Source organism: Crassostrea angulata, chromosome 5, assembly GCF_025612915.1.
Source record: "Crassostrea angulata isolate pt1a10 chromosome 5, ASM2561291v2, whole genome shotgun sequence".
NCBI lineage: Eukaryota > Metazoa > Mollusca > Bivalvia > Ostreida > Ostreidae > Magallana > Magallana angulata.
Window position 1 is genome coordinate 5,699,047 of NC_069115.1, and position 17,368 is coordinate 5,716,414.

The following is a 17,368-nucleotide window of genomic DNA, read 5'->3' on the forward strand; positions in this document are numbered from 1 at the left end:
TATCTTGATTGTAACTTAATTCATTACCGTCAGATTTACATTACTAATGCTCAAGCTAAATGTTTTGGACATAAAAAAAAAACAAATTGAAAATATTAAACTCAAATCGTGTTTAATTTCCTTGATTGATTTATCCATGTAACAATTAACTTCCTACATATGGCAAGCTTGTCACACTGACCGACAGTTTTTTATTCAAGATTATGAAAAGCTCCGATCCTCAGCCATGGTCGATAACTCTAAATTATCCGGATTTTTTTTTTTCGTAATGGGGTTCTAGCCACCGACGCACTGGTACAACGTTTTCTTTTCATTTGATCTTAACTGGTATATATTTATTCCATTATATCCATCATGGACAAATAGACAATAACTTTGTAAAATGCATGGATACCATCAACTAATTTCTTTTTATTTCATTTCATTTATTAACTTTGAAGACAAGTAACAATTTTGGTGAAAATAAAATACTGTGAGGCTGAGGATCACAGAACCTTAAATGTGAGATATCGCAATTTGTCTACCTACTACCTCAAGAAGTTTGTTTTGTTTAAATACTAATATCTTTAATCTGTTAATGATAGTAATTGTTTAAGCCATGTATATGTAATCAAAATAATAAGTGAAATTTTATTATAGATAAATATTTTGAATAATGCATATATATATATATATATATATATATATATATATATATATATATATATATATATATATATATATATATATATATATATATAACCCTTTGATGTTTCCATTTCTCTCCTTTCAATCTGGTTACTTTTAAGATTTTTAAATGCCCTGGTATTCATTAAAAGGGGTCTATTTACAGTAGGACAAAATCAAATAAGTTGCACGATTTCATTTTGTTCTGAATCGTACATTGTTCTATGTTTACATTGTTGTCAATCGTACATTGTTCAATGTTTAGATTGTTGTCAAAACTACAATCGTACATTGTTCCATGTTCATATTGTTGTCAATCCTACATTGTTCCAAGTTTACATTGTTGTAAATACTACAATCGTACATTGTTCTATGTTTACATTGTTGTCAGTCCCACAATCGTACATTGTACCATGTTTACATTGTTGTCAATCGTACATTGTTCTAAGTTTACATTGTTGTCAGTCCCACAATCGTACCTTGTTCCATGTTTACATTGTTGTCAATCTCACAATCGTACATAGTTCCATGTTTACATTGTTGTCAATCGTACATTATTCCAAGTTTACATTGTTGTCAAAACTACAATCGTACATTGTTCCATGTTTACATTGTTGTCAGTCCCACAATTGTACATTGTTCCATGTTTACATTGTTGTCAATACCACAATCGTTCATTGTTCCATGTTTACATTGTTGTCAGTCCCACAATCGTACATTGTTCCATGTTTACATTGTTGTCAATCCCACGATCGCTACCTCTCGTGTCTTTCTGGCAAAGCTGGGAAAGACACATCAAATGCATCAACTTCACCGGCTATTTATGCGTATGGAATAATTCGACATTTGTTGGAGAGTTTTTGACCGTACTTTTTTTTTACTTTAAACACCCCATATTGGACATAAACACACTACAAAAATGTACTATTTTCTTTTGTATGCATGGTATGATTGTTATTTGTATTATTTAAAGAGGCATGGTCAAAAATATTTTCTATATTTATTGTTTACAATGTTTTATTTATCCATTTCTAATCATCACTCAAATCTGAGTGTCAGTCGAAGAGTTTTAACCAAGATACAGAGCTCACAATCCTTTGCTCTGTAAACTAGGCTTGTGCCATGCTTTTGTTTACATTAGTTTAGTAAACCAGTAAACGTTGTTCTTTTTAAAGCTGATTTTTTATCTTGCTAGTTTGTTTTGATTAACAAAAAACAGTTCGCCACACTCATTTTAAGCTACATGTAAAACCTGGGATTTTCTAAATGTAAACAAATACATTAATTCATCTAAGCTTTGTTTACATAACAAAGAACTGTAATCTCTTAATCTCGCTTATAACTCGACAAATGACACTCAAAATTTGGTCGACTATTAGAAGTCCCTTACTAAAGCATAGTAAACATTAAAAAAAAGGGGGGGGGGATTTTGATCAAAAGTGATCATGTCCTTTTAATTTAGAGATAATTTTGATTGATACATCCATCTACATTATTTTATGTTATTTAAATATTTGTTTCCAAAATGTGTATCATATACGTATAAATTGTTTGTATAAATAGTCAGGGTTTGTTTTGATAAGTTATGTGTAAGATTGCTTATCCTTTTATTTTTATTTATTTTTGTATGTTAATTATTGGTTTTGATTGAAGTATTTTCTAAATCTTTTGTTATAATTTGAATCTTAAAAACTTCCATTTAATATCGTCATAACATTTACTTTCTACATACATAACTATATATTTACAAAAGACACATCAATACACTTTCGTTTACAAAATAACAGCTTTGTACTAAACTAAAAACTGATCTTTTTCATGGACATAGATCCTTCAAGAAGTATAGCTCTAGATCTCTCTGATCATTCAATATGAGTCCAATAAGTGGTGATTCTTTGTTTAGACTAAAGGATAACGTAATGTAAAAGCGAACACTGTTGCTGGTAGCGATTTCTTTTTCTTTAATTTATCATTCCTTATAAAGAAGGCAGTTCCTTTGCCGTGTCTCACGTTTTCCAGGAAACCTGAGTATCCGAGCTTGCGCATGACAGACTTCATTTCCATGTTGAACGTTTTCTCCGCCATACCTTCAATAATTACCACTTCCGGTTTGTGTAAAGGGCTGAATTCTTTTTCTGCGTGACTTCCGGTCACAGTCCCTATGCTTTTGTCATCTTTTGTCAGATCTATACGCAGACAGTCAAAGTTTTCTACATAGCAATAAAGATACATGCATTAATTAAGTTATTTTCTTAAAATTAAATTGCAAATTATTATTTGGTTTATGATCTGGAGAGACTTGCAAGCTATCAAGCAAATAATGTTTAAATAAAAAAATAATTTTAATATCATCTGCTTTGCAAAGTATTTGAAAAAAAGTCTGATCACAATCCATTGATTATTTTTATTGACTCAAGAGTTTTTTATGATTTTATTTGGGGTTTTTTTCCGTATAAGTTGTTCTTTTCTGATAATTACACATTTTTTGGAAAAAAAAGTTTATCCTTAAAAAAATATTTTCAGAAAATAAAACAGCGAAATATAACCTAAAAGAAATCATAAAAATTCCTTTTTATCTTGAGTCATTATTATTTTTTGTAAATTAGATTGCAAATTCTTATTTGTTTTATGATCTGGAGAGACTCGCAATCTATCAAGTAAATAATGTTTGAATTAAAAAAAAATAATTTTAATATCAAAGTATTTGAAAAAAAAGTTTGATCACAATCCATTGATGTTTTTATTGACTCAAGATAAAAAGGAATTTTTATGATTTCATTTGGGTTATTTCCGTTTGAGTTGTTCTTTTCTGATAATAATTTTTTACACATTTTTTGAAAAAAAAATTTATACTTAAAAAATATTTTAGAGAATAAAACAGCGAAATATAACCAAACCTATGATGTATTTTCTTCTGTCTGGTCGCTCCTTCTTAATGCTGTCTAATTCAATCACTTGGAAGGACCGCTGCTCAAAAAAAAAAAAAAAAAAAAGAGTACGTCGACAAGGCAAGTATATGACCCTTGTCGCATGAATTCATACATAATTTTAAAAGCGGTCATTTGCCATGGGTCAGTTTTTAATTCAGAAAGATGACAGATAGATGTTTCGCTCAAATATGGTGAGCATACTTTCAATTATATTAAGTTAAACACTAGAAATCATAAATAAAGTAAGCACTAATCAAGTTATTGGTAACTTTTTAGTTTAACAAAAATATGGCGGGGTTTGTACTGTAGCAAATAAAAATGTGGCAGATTCTTTACTTTACGCGAGTACTTAATTCCGAGATCCCGCTGTTTTGTATCAAGTCGCGAGAATATAAAATCGCCAATATGGAACTTTTGTCAAAATTTCTTTAAGTTTTCAACTCTCAAAAAATGATTCGAGAGTTTAATATCCGCGAGAGGTGCTTCTCGCAATTTTACGCGGATATTAATTCCTTGCGTTTAATTAGGAATTTTCAGTAGAATGCGTAAGTGTGAAACACGTTTTCATTCCTCAAATCTCAGGTGACCTTTTGTTATCTGTTTTCGTCCGTCGTCGTGCGTCGTCCGTCTTGCGTTAACAATTTTACGTTTTTTCACTTCCATTAAAAACTACAAGGCTTATTGTTACCATTTTTGGTGTGAGGCATCTATATGGTAAGAGGAATCTAAATTGTGAAATTCTTGGCTCTACCACCCCGGGGCGCAACAGGTGGGGCCAAATGTGCAAAAAAAAGCCAAATTTTCAAAAATCTTCTTCTCTACTCCCTCAAATGTGAGAAAAAAATTGGTTGCATGGTTATGATGTGAAGCCCTCTACCAAATTTGTGAAATTCATGGCCCTCGGTCAGGGGTTCTGGCTCTAGGGTTGGGCCAATATGACCATATAGTTAAAATGTATTAAATCTTAGAAAATCTCTACTCTCTACTCCCATATATATTTTTTAAAAACTAAATTCCTGATTATGATGTCCACTAACTCCTCTACCTAAATTGTGAAATTCATGGCCCCTGGGTCAGGGGTTCAGTAAATCGGGGGTGGGCAATATGGCAGTATAGTGTTAATGCATATAAAGTTAAAAAAATCTTCGTCTCTATTCTCACACATCTGTATGAAAACCGACTTCATAATTATGTTTACCAGTAAGTCCTCTAGTAAAATTTTGAATTCCATGTCCCCTGGAGTATATGTTTTGACTCTAGGGCAGGGCTAAAATTGATATATGGGTGTCAATGTATATATTGTTTAAAAATTATCTTCTTTACTCCCACACACCTGAAAGAAAACCTGAATTCGTGATTTTTTAGAACAGATCTTTAAGTTTTTCGCCAAAATTATGGGTTTCATTGTTCTTTTTTAAAGAGTTCAGGCAGGGAGGTGGTCGTCATTACAAATTTATAATTTTTCTACTCCGGGATGAAAACCTAATTAAATGAATATATGAGACTCCTCGATAAGTTTGTGTATGGATTATACAATCGTACATTGTTTAATCTTATAAATTACTTTATCAACAGTAAAAAAAACCACTCATCAGGTGGATAATTAAGGGTATACCTCATTAAGTCAAGTAAATATTTCTGCAGAGTGATACTAGATGTTGGTCTCAAACATGATCAGTAAGCTATCACGTTTTTAACTCAAAATTCAATTATGTGCATCGTGAATCATCAAGTTATTTGAAAATTTATATTTTTAGTCATTGCAGAACACAAATTCATTACAACAAGAAACCAGAACAAATAGTCATGAAATTATTTCAAAATTTTGCTAGATACCATTATGATTACCCTAACCATGTAAACCTCCTAGCCATACAGCCTCCTCACCATGTAAACCTCCTAACCATATAGCCTCCCCACCATGTAAACCTCCTAACGATATAGCCTCCCCACCATGTAAACCTCCTAACCATACAGCCTCCCAACCATACAGCCTCCTCACCATGTAAACCTCTTAGCCATACATCCTCCTCACCATATAAACCTCCTAACCATATAGCCTCCCCACCATGTAAACCTCCTAGCCATACAGCCTCCTCACCATATAAACCTCCTAACCATATAGCCTCCCCACCATGTAAACCTCCTAACCATACAGCCTCCCCACCATGTAAACCTCTTTACCATACAGCCTCCTCACCATGTAAACCTTCTAACCATACAGCCTCCTCACCATGTAAACCTCCTAACCATATAGCCTCCTCACCATGTAAACCTCCAAACCGTATAACCTACTCACCATGTTAAGCCCCTCACCATGTAAACCTCACAATGTAAACATCCTCACCATTTAACATCATTCCCATGTAAACCTTCTTATCATATCAACCTTGTTACCATAAAACCTGTTCACCATGTCAACCTCCTCACAGTGTAAACATCCTCACCATATATTATCCTTACCATGTTACAAACCTTCTTACCATATGAACCTACAAAGTACCATATAACCTCCTCACGATGTATACCTTCTTACCATATAACCTACTAACAATGTAAACATTTTCACAATGTTAACCTCATTTACTTGTAAACCTCCTTACAATAAATACCTAATTACCATGTTAATTTCTCACCATGTTAACTCCTAACGATGTAAACTTCCTCACAATGCAAAACTTCTTACTATGTAACCTACTAACCATTATATCCTCTTCACCATGTAAACCGAAAACCATCTTACCATGTCGCCTCCTAACCATGTTTACTTCTAACCAAGTAAACCTCTCTATGCAAACCTCCTAACCGTGTGACCTCTTCACCATGTAAACATCCTCATCATGTAAATCTCCTCACAATGTAAAACCCCCTAACCATGTAAACCTCCTCACCATGTAAACCACCTCACCATCTAAACCTGTTTACCATGTAAACCTCCAAACCTCCAAGCTTTATGTCCAGCACCAACAACTTATTACACGACCTGAACAATGTTCAAGATTTAAGGGAATAAAATTAGCTACAGTCGTACATGTACACAGCCATCTGTCACTTACGGTAGGAAATAGTCAGCAAAAGTAAGTGATATGACTCAAGAAATATATATTTTTACATAGAGTTCATCCCGTGAACGAGCTAGTAATGGGTACATGGTATATGAAGTGTTATACCAGCATATTAATAGCTATCCAACGAGTGTAATGTATACGATGCATTATATATCAGCTGCTAGCCGACTGTGCTACACTAGTTAGAAAGCGACTACTTACATCTAGATAGACTGTCGATTCCCTGACACCTGTCCAGTGGACGGCAGACGGACGACGGACAACGCTCCTACAGGCTTTCATAAACATTATCCTCGATTACTATCGGAGCTTACTGCGCAGTATTACGTAATCTAGCCTTCTTTGTCACGTTCAATATGTCCGTAATCTAGGATCCATGTAATTCTGCTTTCGCAGCATATAAAGATCAGATTTAATGAACGAAACAGTAGTTAGTTTATATAATTCTACTATAGATATAAATAGGTTCATGCTAATCTTCCGTTCTATTTTAGAACCCCCCCCCCCCCCTTCCATTTCATATCAGTTTACTAAGTGCAGTGTTGAATTAAAATCTGTGTAACTTGAATTAGATACCTCACTTCGTCATTTAAATGTTTATATGCTTCTTTCTCTTTTCCTTTTTTTATGAACTTTTATAACAGATTTTTTTTTTGGTATTGATAACAACAAGTTTGATATAAAAAAAATTCTTCTTCCTTTTTTTTTTTATTATTATTTTTTTTTTTTGGTTGCCGTTTTTCGAGTTCTCTCTCGTTACACACCATAGTGAATGCCAAGCAGTTCTATATGAATTACTCTGATGTACAGACTAGATACTTGTTGTCCATAGATATTTTTGTCTGTCACTGTGTGTGGTTTTTTTTTCCTGGTTTTCAATTTCATGTACAGAGCTTATAACTTGTACAGGCCAACTATGCCAATGCCAAGGTGGCATTTATCTTCCATCGAAGTTATTTTAATGAAGATTTCATCCATGCCATAGGGTAAACCATAGCTTAGGGAGTTAAAAACCACCTTTGTTATTACTGTATCACATTTGAAAGTTCAGATATTTACCTTTAAAATATAAATTTATGCAGGAAAACAATTTTTCCCATTGGAAAAACAATTTTCCTTTAAAATGTTTGGAATTTTCAACCTTAATTAAAAGAACCTCCTGTAAGAATTTAAATTTCAATATGAAATGAACAAATTTCCCATAGGATTTCAAAATGCGATAGGAAATCATAATTCCTATAGGAAAACCTCCTGTCTGAATTAAATATATGCAGGAAATACTTTTTTCCTATAGGAAATATAATTCATACAGGATTTTTAGAAAATCCTACAGAAATTTCAATATTTCCTGTTAGGAAATCATTTCTCCCATGGAAAATATTGTTTTTTCAATGTAATGATAATTTTAAAGGTAAATATTATACCTCTGAGGTGAGACACAATAAAACAATAGTGGTTATATACTCACTAGGCAATGCTCTATTATTTAACATGTATGGATTATAATGAAACTTCATCTTAAGCAGGTGCACAAATGCCACCCATGGCACTGGCATAATTATCCGACACAGTACTGTATCTGTCTAAGATGACATCTTGCTATCGCTACCTGCTGCCAAGCTATTTTTATACACTTGCATATGGGAGTCAGGATTCACAACCCTCCAATCTTTGAGTGGAAGCAGTTATTTTGAAAACTTGAGATTGCCGGACCAAAAAATTATTGTTTATCCTTCATCTCATGAACTTGATATGAAACATTTTATCTGTATCATTTTTTTCGGTAATTTTATAATAAAACGTCTCATGGTCATTACAATAACAATTTCGTTGCCATATGATAGACTTTATGACCATCATTGATATTAATGTATCTCACATGTCAGGTGAGATATTTAGCTTTAAAAACTATATTTCTACCGAAAAACACTTTTTCCCATAGGAAAAACAATTTTCCTATAGTTATAGTTTCCCATAATTAAAAGAGCTGCAGTAAATACTTTTCTCCATAGGAAATATAATTGCGACAGGATTTTTAGAAAATCCTACAGGATTTTCAATATTTCCTGTTAAAAATTCATTTCTCCTGTGGGAATTATTGTTTTCCTATGGGATAATAATTTTTAAAAGTAGACATCTTACCTCTCAGGTGAGACACAATAAGAACAATATTGGTTACATATATCATTTGTTATGCTGTATATGGATTTTTACGAATCTGCATCTTAAGCGGGTGCAAAAATGCCACCATGACACTTACTTAAATATCCGCCACAGTTTTATCTATCTAAGGTTCATGTTCATCTTATCTTATCTCTATCCTCTAGGTCCGTGTTGCTCTGATTTGAATTTGTATTTCGTTTTATGGATTTTTGAGATGGTTGACACTTGGTTATTGTCATTTTTCATTCATCTTTCAAGTCTTAGATTTAACCTCAAATGTATGTACTTTTCGTTGAAGGAATGAGTTGACCGATTTAATTTTGGTGACGGTGGAGCCGGAGGTGATCGAAGCTTTGTTTCTTGCGAAAGAGATAAACTAATCACTTTAATAACACTTCCCCTCTTTCAACATCTTCTGGTTTAGATGAGTATAAAATGATCTCACTTAATTTGCTATTATAATATTTTTATGAAGGAAATAAAAAGTAACACAAAAGTAATTGTTTTGGCAAAACAAATTCATAAATATTATGCAACATAACAACTAGTCAGTTCCACAAACAAAACTGTAAACATATGAGTATATTGTTAATTATATCACCACATACAATAACTGATGTCCAAAGAAATGATTGCTTTATGTTTCTGCTTTTGGTGTCAAGTAGATTTACCAATGAGTGTCGACCTTGCCTTCTCCAGCATCACAAGCAGACGCCTACAAGGGGTTGGGTCGTTTAGACCTATACACAGTCCCCCCGTAAGGCTTCACTAGATCCGCCACGTCGTTTCTTATGAAGATTCCCTTTCCCCGCCCATGCCTGAGATCCTCAAGATACCCTTTGTACCCGAGGTCCCTCATGAGGGAGCGGATCTTTCCCCAGTAATGTCTCTCCTGGATGCCCTCCAAGTACACAAACTCGGGATTGCTTTCCAAGTTGGGGGAAATCGTTTTGACGTCAAGGTCTGTGCTTGTGTCGTCATCAAAATCACGTTTTGAAAAATCGATGACGACATAATCCGTGTAATCTTTAAAAAAAAATTAAACATCGATGTCACAGAGATAAATTTTGTTATCTATTAATATAAAAGATAACCAATAAGTATTAAAACTAGAAACGATCTCGTTACGAGTAACGAGTAGGTCTTCCGTTCAGTTTTTAAACGATACGATTAAATATCAATGAAATTTCAGAATTCCACCTCAAACACTCCCTTTCGGATAATATTTACGAGTGTCAATATCCTTTAAAATGCGTAACAAAGTGTTTTGCTTTTTGACATTTTGCATATTAAAGGTTAAAGAGTTTAGTCCCCTAAAATCAATAATTACGTCATCAATGGGTGTGGAAATGAGTTTTACAAACTGATATTGTTTTGATCAACAACTTTGTTTCTGTAATGCATTACAAAATCTTGATCGTTTTTAAGGTACGAGTATGTGAAAAGATTTTACGAGTGATTAGCCCCTTATGTAAGGGGCCAGCCCCTTTTTCTTGTGTTCATTGAAATTGTCTCACAAATACTAACAATTTTTGTTCTTACAAGTATCTAAAATTGTTGTTCATTTTTTTTATACAGATGATTGAATATTTTAGGGGCCAGCCCTCTAGATCCTTAATGGGGACAGACATTGGTATTTTGATTGATGGAATCGATGAGAATCATCAATGCAAGCATTTTCTCTTCTACTATGCTTAACAAAATATGTCTCCTTCTCTAGATATATTGCGTCAAAGTTTAAGTACTTTGGCCCCCTAAAAATCCCTAATAACGTCATAAATGGGCGTGGCAATGATTTTTCCTGATAGATATTGTAACGATCAACAACTTTGCTTCTATAATGCATTACAAAATCTTTATCGTTTTTAAGTTATTCGTAATAGTGTTTAAGAGTGCCTTGGCCCCTAATTTAAGGGGCCAGCCCCTTTCTCTTGATTTCTTTGAAAAGGTCTTATGAATACTAACATTTTTTGTTCTTACACCTATTTAAAATTGTCGATCATTCTTTAGATACAAATGATTGAATATTTTAGGGGCCAGCCCTCTAGATCCCTTAATGGGGACAGAAATTCGTGTTTTGATAAGGGGAATCAATTTAAATCATTAATTCAAACATTTTCTTTTCTATGATGTTTAACAAAATATGTCTACTTCTCTAGTTATATTGCGTCAAAGTTTAAGTACTTTGGCCCCGAAAAATCCCTAATTACGTAATAAAAGGGCGTGGCAACAATTTTATCTAATAGATATTGTGATGATCAACAACTTTGCTTCTATAATGCATTACAAAATCTTTATCGTTTTTAAGTTATTTGTAATAGAGTTTACGAGTGCCTTGGCCCCTTAATAAATGGGCCAGCCCCTTTTTATTGATTTTGTTGGAAAGAACTTTTGATTCTCTACCACTTTTGTTATATATGTCTTAACAAAATATCAACTGATAAAAAGATATAAATCAAAACGTGTGAAAATTTTGATTGAAAATTGGTGCCCAATTTTCGTGCCCAGGCGAGCTCCAAGAAATGGCGCAACAGGCATTAAACAACTACATGCTGCACAACTTCAAACTTTAGTCTACCTATCCTGAAAATTTCATATTCATATCTCTTATGGTTTCCGAGTTTATAGCTGCACAAAATGGGTCGTCAAAAATTACAAAATGGCCGACAATTCGGTACCGGAAGTGACTACGAAAAAATTAAGAAAAATGTATGAAGTTTAGATCACGCCCAACCATCTGTGAAAAAATGGTTGAGATCGGTCGAATAGATTTCGAGAAATCTCGTGCACAAAATTTGGAAAAAAAAAATAATAATAATAACTAGATACGATCTCGTTACGAGTAACGAGTAGGTCTTCCGTTCAATTTTTTAACGATACGATTAAAATATCATTGAAATTTCAGAATTTCCTCTCAACTACTCCCTTTCAGATAATGTATACGATTGTCAATATCCTTTAAAATGATTAACAAAGTGTTTTGCATTTTCACATACAGCACATTGAAGATTTAAGATTTAAGTCCCTTAAAATCCCTAATTGCGTCATCAATCGGTTTTACAAACTGATATTGTTACGATCAATAACTTTGTTTCTATAATACATTACAAAATTTTGATCGTTTTTAAGGTATGTGTAAAAGACTTAACGAGTGTCTTGGCCCCTAATTTAAGGGGCCAGCCCCTTTTTCTGGAATTCATTCACAAGGTCTGACATTGGTGTGTTGGTCAGTGGAATCGATTAGAATTATCAATACAGACATTTGCTGTTCTACAATGCTTCACAAAATATGTCTCCTTCTTTAGATATATTGCATCAAAGTTTAAGTACTTTGGCCCCTAAAAATCCCTTATTCCGTCATAAATGGGTGTGGAAATAATTTTACCTGATAAATATTGTTACGGTCAACAACTTTGCTTCTATAATGCATAACAAAATCTTGATTGTTTTTAAGTTATGTGTAAAAGACTTTACGAGTGTCTTGGCCCCTAATTTAAGAGGCCAGCCTCTTTTCTTGAGTTCAATCGAAAGGTCTCACGAATACTAACATTTTTTTGTTCTTACACCCATCTAAAATTGTTGTTCATTTTTGAGATACAAATGTTTGAATATTTTAGGGGCCAGCCTTCTAGATCCTTAATTGGGACAGACTTTAGAGTTTTGATTAGTGGATCCGATTAGAATCATCAATGCAAACATTTTCTTTTCTACATTGCCTAACAAAATATGTCTCCTTCTCTAGATATTTTGCGTCAAAGTTTAAGTACTTTGGCCCCTTAAAATCTCTAATTACGTCATAAATGGGTGTGAAAATGATTTTACCTGATAAATATTGCTACAATCAACAACTTTGCTTCTATATTGCATTACAAAATTTTGATCGTTTTTAAGGTATGTGTAAAAGACTTAACGAGTGTCTTGGCCCCTAATTTAAGGGGCCAGCCCCTTTTTCTGGAATTCATTCACAAGGTCTGACATTGGTGTGTTGGTCAGTGGAATCGATTAGAATTATCAATACAGACATTTGCTGTTCTACAATGCTTCACAAAATATGTCTCCTTCTTTAGATATAATGCGTCAAAGTTTAAGTACTTTGGCCCCTTAAAATCTCTAATTACGTCATAAATGGGTGTGAAAATGATTTTACCTGATAAATATTGCTACAATCAACAACTTTGCTTCTATATTGCATTACAAAATGTTGATCGTTTTTAAGTTATTTATAATAGACTTTACGAGTGTCTTGGCCCCTAATTTAAGGGGCCAGCCCCTTTTTCGTGATTTTGTTGGAAAGAACGTTTAATTATCTACTACTTTTGTTATATATGTCTTAACAAAATATCAACTGATAAAAAGATACAGATCAAAACGTATGAAAATTTTGAATGAAAATTCGTACTCATTTTTCGTGCCTAGGCGAGCTCACAGAAATGGCGCCACTGGCGTAAAACAACATAATAGTGCACAACTTCAAACTATAGACTACCTATCCTGAAAATTTCATAGTCATATCTCTGATACTTTCTGAGATCAGCTCTGCACAAAATAGGTCGTAAAAAAATAGAAAATCCGCCGTAACTCGGTACCGGAAGTGACGATTTCAAAATTTCAAAAAACGTCTAGAATTATGACCTCTGGCAATCATCTGTGAAAAAATGGTCAAAATCGGCCGAATAGTTTCTGAGAAATCGCGTGCACAAAATTTGTGGAAAAAAATAATAATAAGAAACAGTACGAAAACAATAAGGTCTTCCGTTGGAAACGGAAGACCTTAATAAGAAACAGTACGAAAACAATAAGGTCTTCCGCTGGAAACGGAAGACCTTAATGAGACCACTTAACATTTTTTTAATCCTAATGGCGTTTTTTTACAACTTTCTGTTAGGTTTTATACTTTTTGATGAAATGTTGAAATAAGTAATGTTAAAACTTTTGGATTTTTAAAACAACTTTATCGTTACTTTCTTTTCGTTGCAACGAAATTAAAAATAAAATCTTGATTAATTTGTTAGAAATGTGTTGTTTTAAGTGGGTAAATTTGACCAGTAACTATGTAAGTAATATCGGTGTAAATTCGACCTTGCGGTCATTAGCTGATTCCGTTTGCTATACCGCCTACTGTTATCATAATTAATTACGCTACGATTTATCACACCCTAACTAACATCTATTTATTATTTCATTTGTATATCAGATCTAAAGGTGTGCTTTGCTTTTTGTTACGTAATAATTATTACATTAAATATGACGTCTCACTGGGTTTATCTTATGTAAAAAAGATGTCATTCGCCAGTTTTTATTTCTGCTAAGATATCTACAAAGAAGCTAAGCTATTCTGACAGGCTGTGTATTTTAGTTACAAACAAATACCAAATATACCGCAGGTCTATCGATACTAATAGTTAATTGGAAACAGATTCACTTGTTCTTAATGTTTTTGGGGAATCTTTGGGCGCTTCCTTTTTACGTTTTTGGGGAATCTTTAGTATCTAGTTCGTTTTTCCAGGCACATATCTCACTGCGAACAATTATTAAATGCGAGGGTTTAATGACACTGTATGCGAAATTATCAATACTTCATTCATTACAATAGTAAGTTTTATTATGTACTTTGACTGAATTGCCTTGATAATTATTAGTCATAAATTACATTATCATAAAGCAACCATTTTAAACCTAGAATAAATAATTGATATCTGTTAATATACATGTATTTTATATGATTATTTTACTTCTGTAATTGATCTATATTTTGATATCTTTTTTTTTTCAGGTAATGAATTTTTGTGCAAATGGGAAAATTTAAATCGTTTTTTAAATCCCGTATTCTTATTACAAAAATTGTTTTGCATTACTTATTTAGTTTTAATTTTAAGAGCTGTATATGTCAAGAGTTTCCACAGACTGTCTTTCGTTATCTCTACGAGTGTCAGTTTCTGTTAAGCGATAATGCTTTGTGTCAGTATGCTATAATCATATATTTAAGGGGTTTTTTTATATTTTTATTTTTTTTTACACCTAAAGAACATTAAAAAAGTTAACTGATTTATATTTTTAACGAATGATTTTATATGAAAAAAATATATTCTTGATTAATTTTGAATAATTTGGTATTTTCTATCGACGATCGACTTAGAAATACTTAAGTTGAGATATGTATTTTTATAAATGTTGACATTTGATTACAAAGCCCGGAATTCTGTAAGGATAGCCGGAAGGTATTCAAGAAATTTCGCCTGCTTTAATTGTTTGCTTTTAAAGGCAATAGAAATGCTGATATGTCGACCGTGATGTCCCCTGTGTCAATACACAACTAGTTACGCCATGTTTAAAATTCCTCCTTAATTCTTACTAGGTCAATGTCAAGGTCACCGCTGGGATTGACCCAGATTTGACGTAAACTTTTGTAATGTGATATATAATGAACAAATAGAACTGATTTGTATCGTCACACGTTCAGGGGGTTGGTCAGACCGACCCAGCCTGTATTGCTAAGTTGTTTTTTCCGTTGATTTTTATACTCTCTGAATAATCCGCCATAAAAGATAAAACAGTAAATTAATGACTTTGTATTATGTTGCTTATCATGATGTTTATATCTGTTAATTAAAAAAAACTATGTTTTTATTACATTAATTGTCAATGTACTTTACATATGTACATGTAACATACCATTATTTCAATATTGATTTTTAATTAAATGTAACAACAAAATTATGTCACTGGTAAGACTCAGGTATCAATGGGAGTTTTATTTGATCTGTTACACTAGGTTTATTCCACATACCAGTGTATCGGGTATCTGGCCTGCGTTGTCTCTAGTGGCTTGGTGTAAGATACCAATTAACTTATTTTGTTTTATACAATTTTTGCTTACTTATAAAGATTCGTTATAAACTTTTCAGCAATCAAGATTAAATAATCGTTTCATGGTGAGCATATATACCATTAGTCTTAGACCGAGAAATCGATCGATCCTAACATGCAGTTCTAATCGGCAGGCGTTGTAGACACCTCTAACGTATCGTAACTTTATTGTAAAGGGCATTGATCTTTGGAGTAAAGTCAGGTTAGACTAATCTTCTTTCGTTTTATGATGAATAATTAAAAAACCATACATATTTACTTTCAGAAACAACAAAAGGTTACCGAAGTATATACTCATTCACATACCTACCCCCCCCCCCCCCTTTCGAGAAAAAAAGGTAAAAATGTACCTATATTTGAAGAAACCAGCAATACTATATAACAAATATCACAATATATTTTTTTTTTCAGTATGATTTCTTACCTGTGCAATAGTTAATAGTTTGTTGATTCTGGAAGCAACCTTTCGTACCGCTGTTCACACATTGCTGAAATAGGAAAAAAATATAGACGGCTAAATTAAAACCACAAAATTCATTAAATACCACGGCAAGGTTTAAATGTCTTATGCACAAAAATATTCCATTTTTTTAAAAACTATTTTAAAAAAAGATAATGCAGCTGTGTCTTACCGCAATGAAAGAATCGCGCGGACTTCCGCGGATAAAATTGAACTTTTTAACGCCGTGCACTATTGAGCGGAGCATATTCTGACTGTAGCGATTTACCCATGAGAGTGTTCTCATTCATGAATTTCCGTGGTATTGTGAGTGACGTCATACGTTGTATTTATCGATTATATTAAAGGGCGGCATTTTGTTGTTATTTTGAGTATCACAGATATTGGACACTCCTGGAACGAGATGCAATGCCCTTGTTACATAATACCGTACCGTTTTTTCACGTGCTTTACATACCATTTCGCACGTGCACCTTGTATTGTTTGCAAAAGTACATGCTTTAAGCCCGGATGTTGGGTTCGTGTGAATACGACTGCTTCCGATTGTTGAAAACTTCTAACTTTATATTATGAAGAGGGCGGGGGGGGGGGGGGGCTTATATTTGGTGGTATATTTTAGACAAACTGCATTATTAGATTGGGGTTAATTGTATGCGGGGAAACAGACTGTTTCTTACATATCTGTTGTGTATTGTATCTGATAAGTTAAGTGGTAATGGCAATAATATAGTTGATAGATCTCATAATCTAGCGTTCCCGACTCACTTACAGTGGTATATATACGTCCACATAACATAAGGACGTGAGCTTAATTCGGCTGTGCAGTGAATGGAGACTGATTCTGATGGTGTAAATAGGCGAAAGTCTATAACCTCCCAGGATTATTGGTTTGTATGGAAAATAATTTGATACTGTTATAGCCAAAACAAGAGGCTCATTGGCCACGTAGCTCACCTGAACAAGTGTTTATCGTATCATTTTATTTTAGTTTAATATTTTCCAATATATTTTAAACTTGAATATTTAACACCCCTTGGAGTCCTAGTTTTAGTCGAGAGTTACAATTTTAACAATCTACCCTTTCTAAGAATGCTTGCATAGTAATTGTAGTTCTTGAGAATAAGATTTTAAACATTTTCGGCCTATATTTCTATGTAATGTTTGAACCCCTCTGAGCTGGGTTCGTGCTTTGTATGCGGTAAACTGAATGCATT

General features: G+C 33.2%; 2 protein-coding genes across 2 annotated transcripts; both read right to left on the bottom strand.

The window, feature by feature from the left end:
- Positions 1 to 847: 847 nt before the first annotated feature.
- LOC128182982 (uncharacterized) lies at positions 848 to 7,025 on the bottom strand. The gene is made up of 3 exons (XM_052851765.1): positions 6,866 to 7,025; positions 3,564 to 3,633; positions 848 to 2,876 (listed from the first exon to the last, which is right to left on the bottom strand). The coding sequence occupies exons 1-3, from the start codon at positions 6,950 to 6,952 to the stop codon at positions 2,566 to 2,568; spliced, it is 468 nt and encodes a 155-aa protein (XP_052707725.1). The 5' UTR covers positions 6,953 to 7,025; the 3' UTR covers positions 848 to 2,565.
- Positions 7,026 to 9,324: 2,299 nt separating this feature from the next.
- LOC128184447 (uncharacterized) lies at positions 9,325 to 16,503 on the bottom strand. The gene is made up of 3 exons (XM_052853902.1): positions 16,327 to 16,503; positions 16,119 to 16,182; positions 9,325 to 9,853 (listed from the first exon to the last, which is right to left on the bottom strand). The coding sequence occupies exons 1-3, from the start codon at positions 16,438 to 16,440 to the stop codon at positions 9,543 to 9,545; spliced, it is 489 nt and encodes a 162-aa protein (XP_052709862.1). The 5' UTR covers positions 16,441 to 16,503; the 3' UTR covers positions 9,325 to 9,542.
- Positions 16,504 to 17,368: the final 865 nt, after the last annotated feature.

Bases quoted from the DNA above. Each gene is read 5' to 3' on its own strand.
- LOC128182982 (XM_052851765.1), bottom strand. From the start codon at position 6,952: ATGTTTATGAAAGCCTGTAGGAGCGTTGTCCGTCGTCCGTCTGCCGTC. The intron at 3,634-6,865 runs GTAAGTAGTCGC...TTTTTTGAGCAG, and splicing joins AATCGACAGTCTATCTAGAT to CGGTCCTTCCAAGTGATTGA. The intron at 2,877-3,563 runs GTTTGGTTATAT...ATTGCTATGTAG, and splicing joins CAGAAGAAAATACATCATAG to AAAACTTTGACTGTCTGCGT.
- LOC128184447 (XM_052853902.1), bottom strand. From the start codon at position 16,440: ATGAGAACACTCTCATGGGTAAATCGCTACAGTCAGAATATGCTCCGC. The intron at 16,183-16,326 runs GTAAGACACAGC...TTCCTATTTCAG, and splicing joins CGCGCGATTCTTTCATTGCG to CAATGTGTGAACAGCGGTAC. The intron at 9,854-16,118 runs GTAAGAAATCAT...TTTTTTTTAAAG, and splicing joins AACTATTAACTATTGCACAG to ATTACACGGATTATGTCGTC.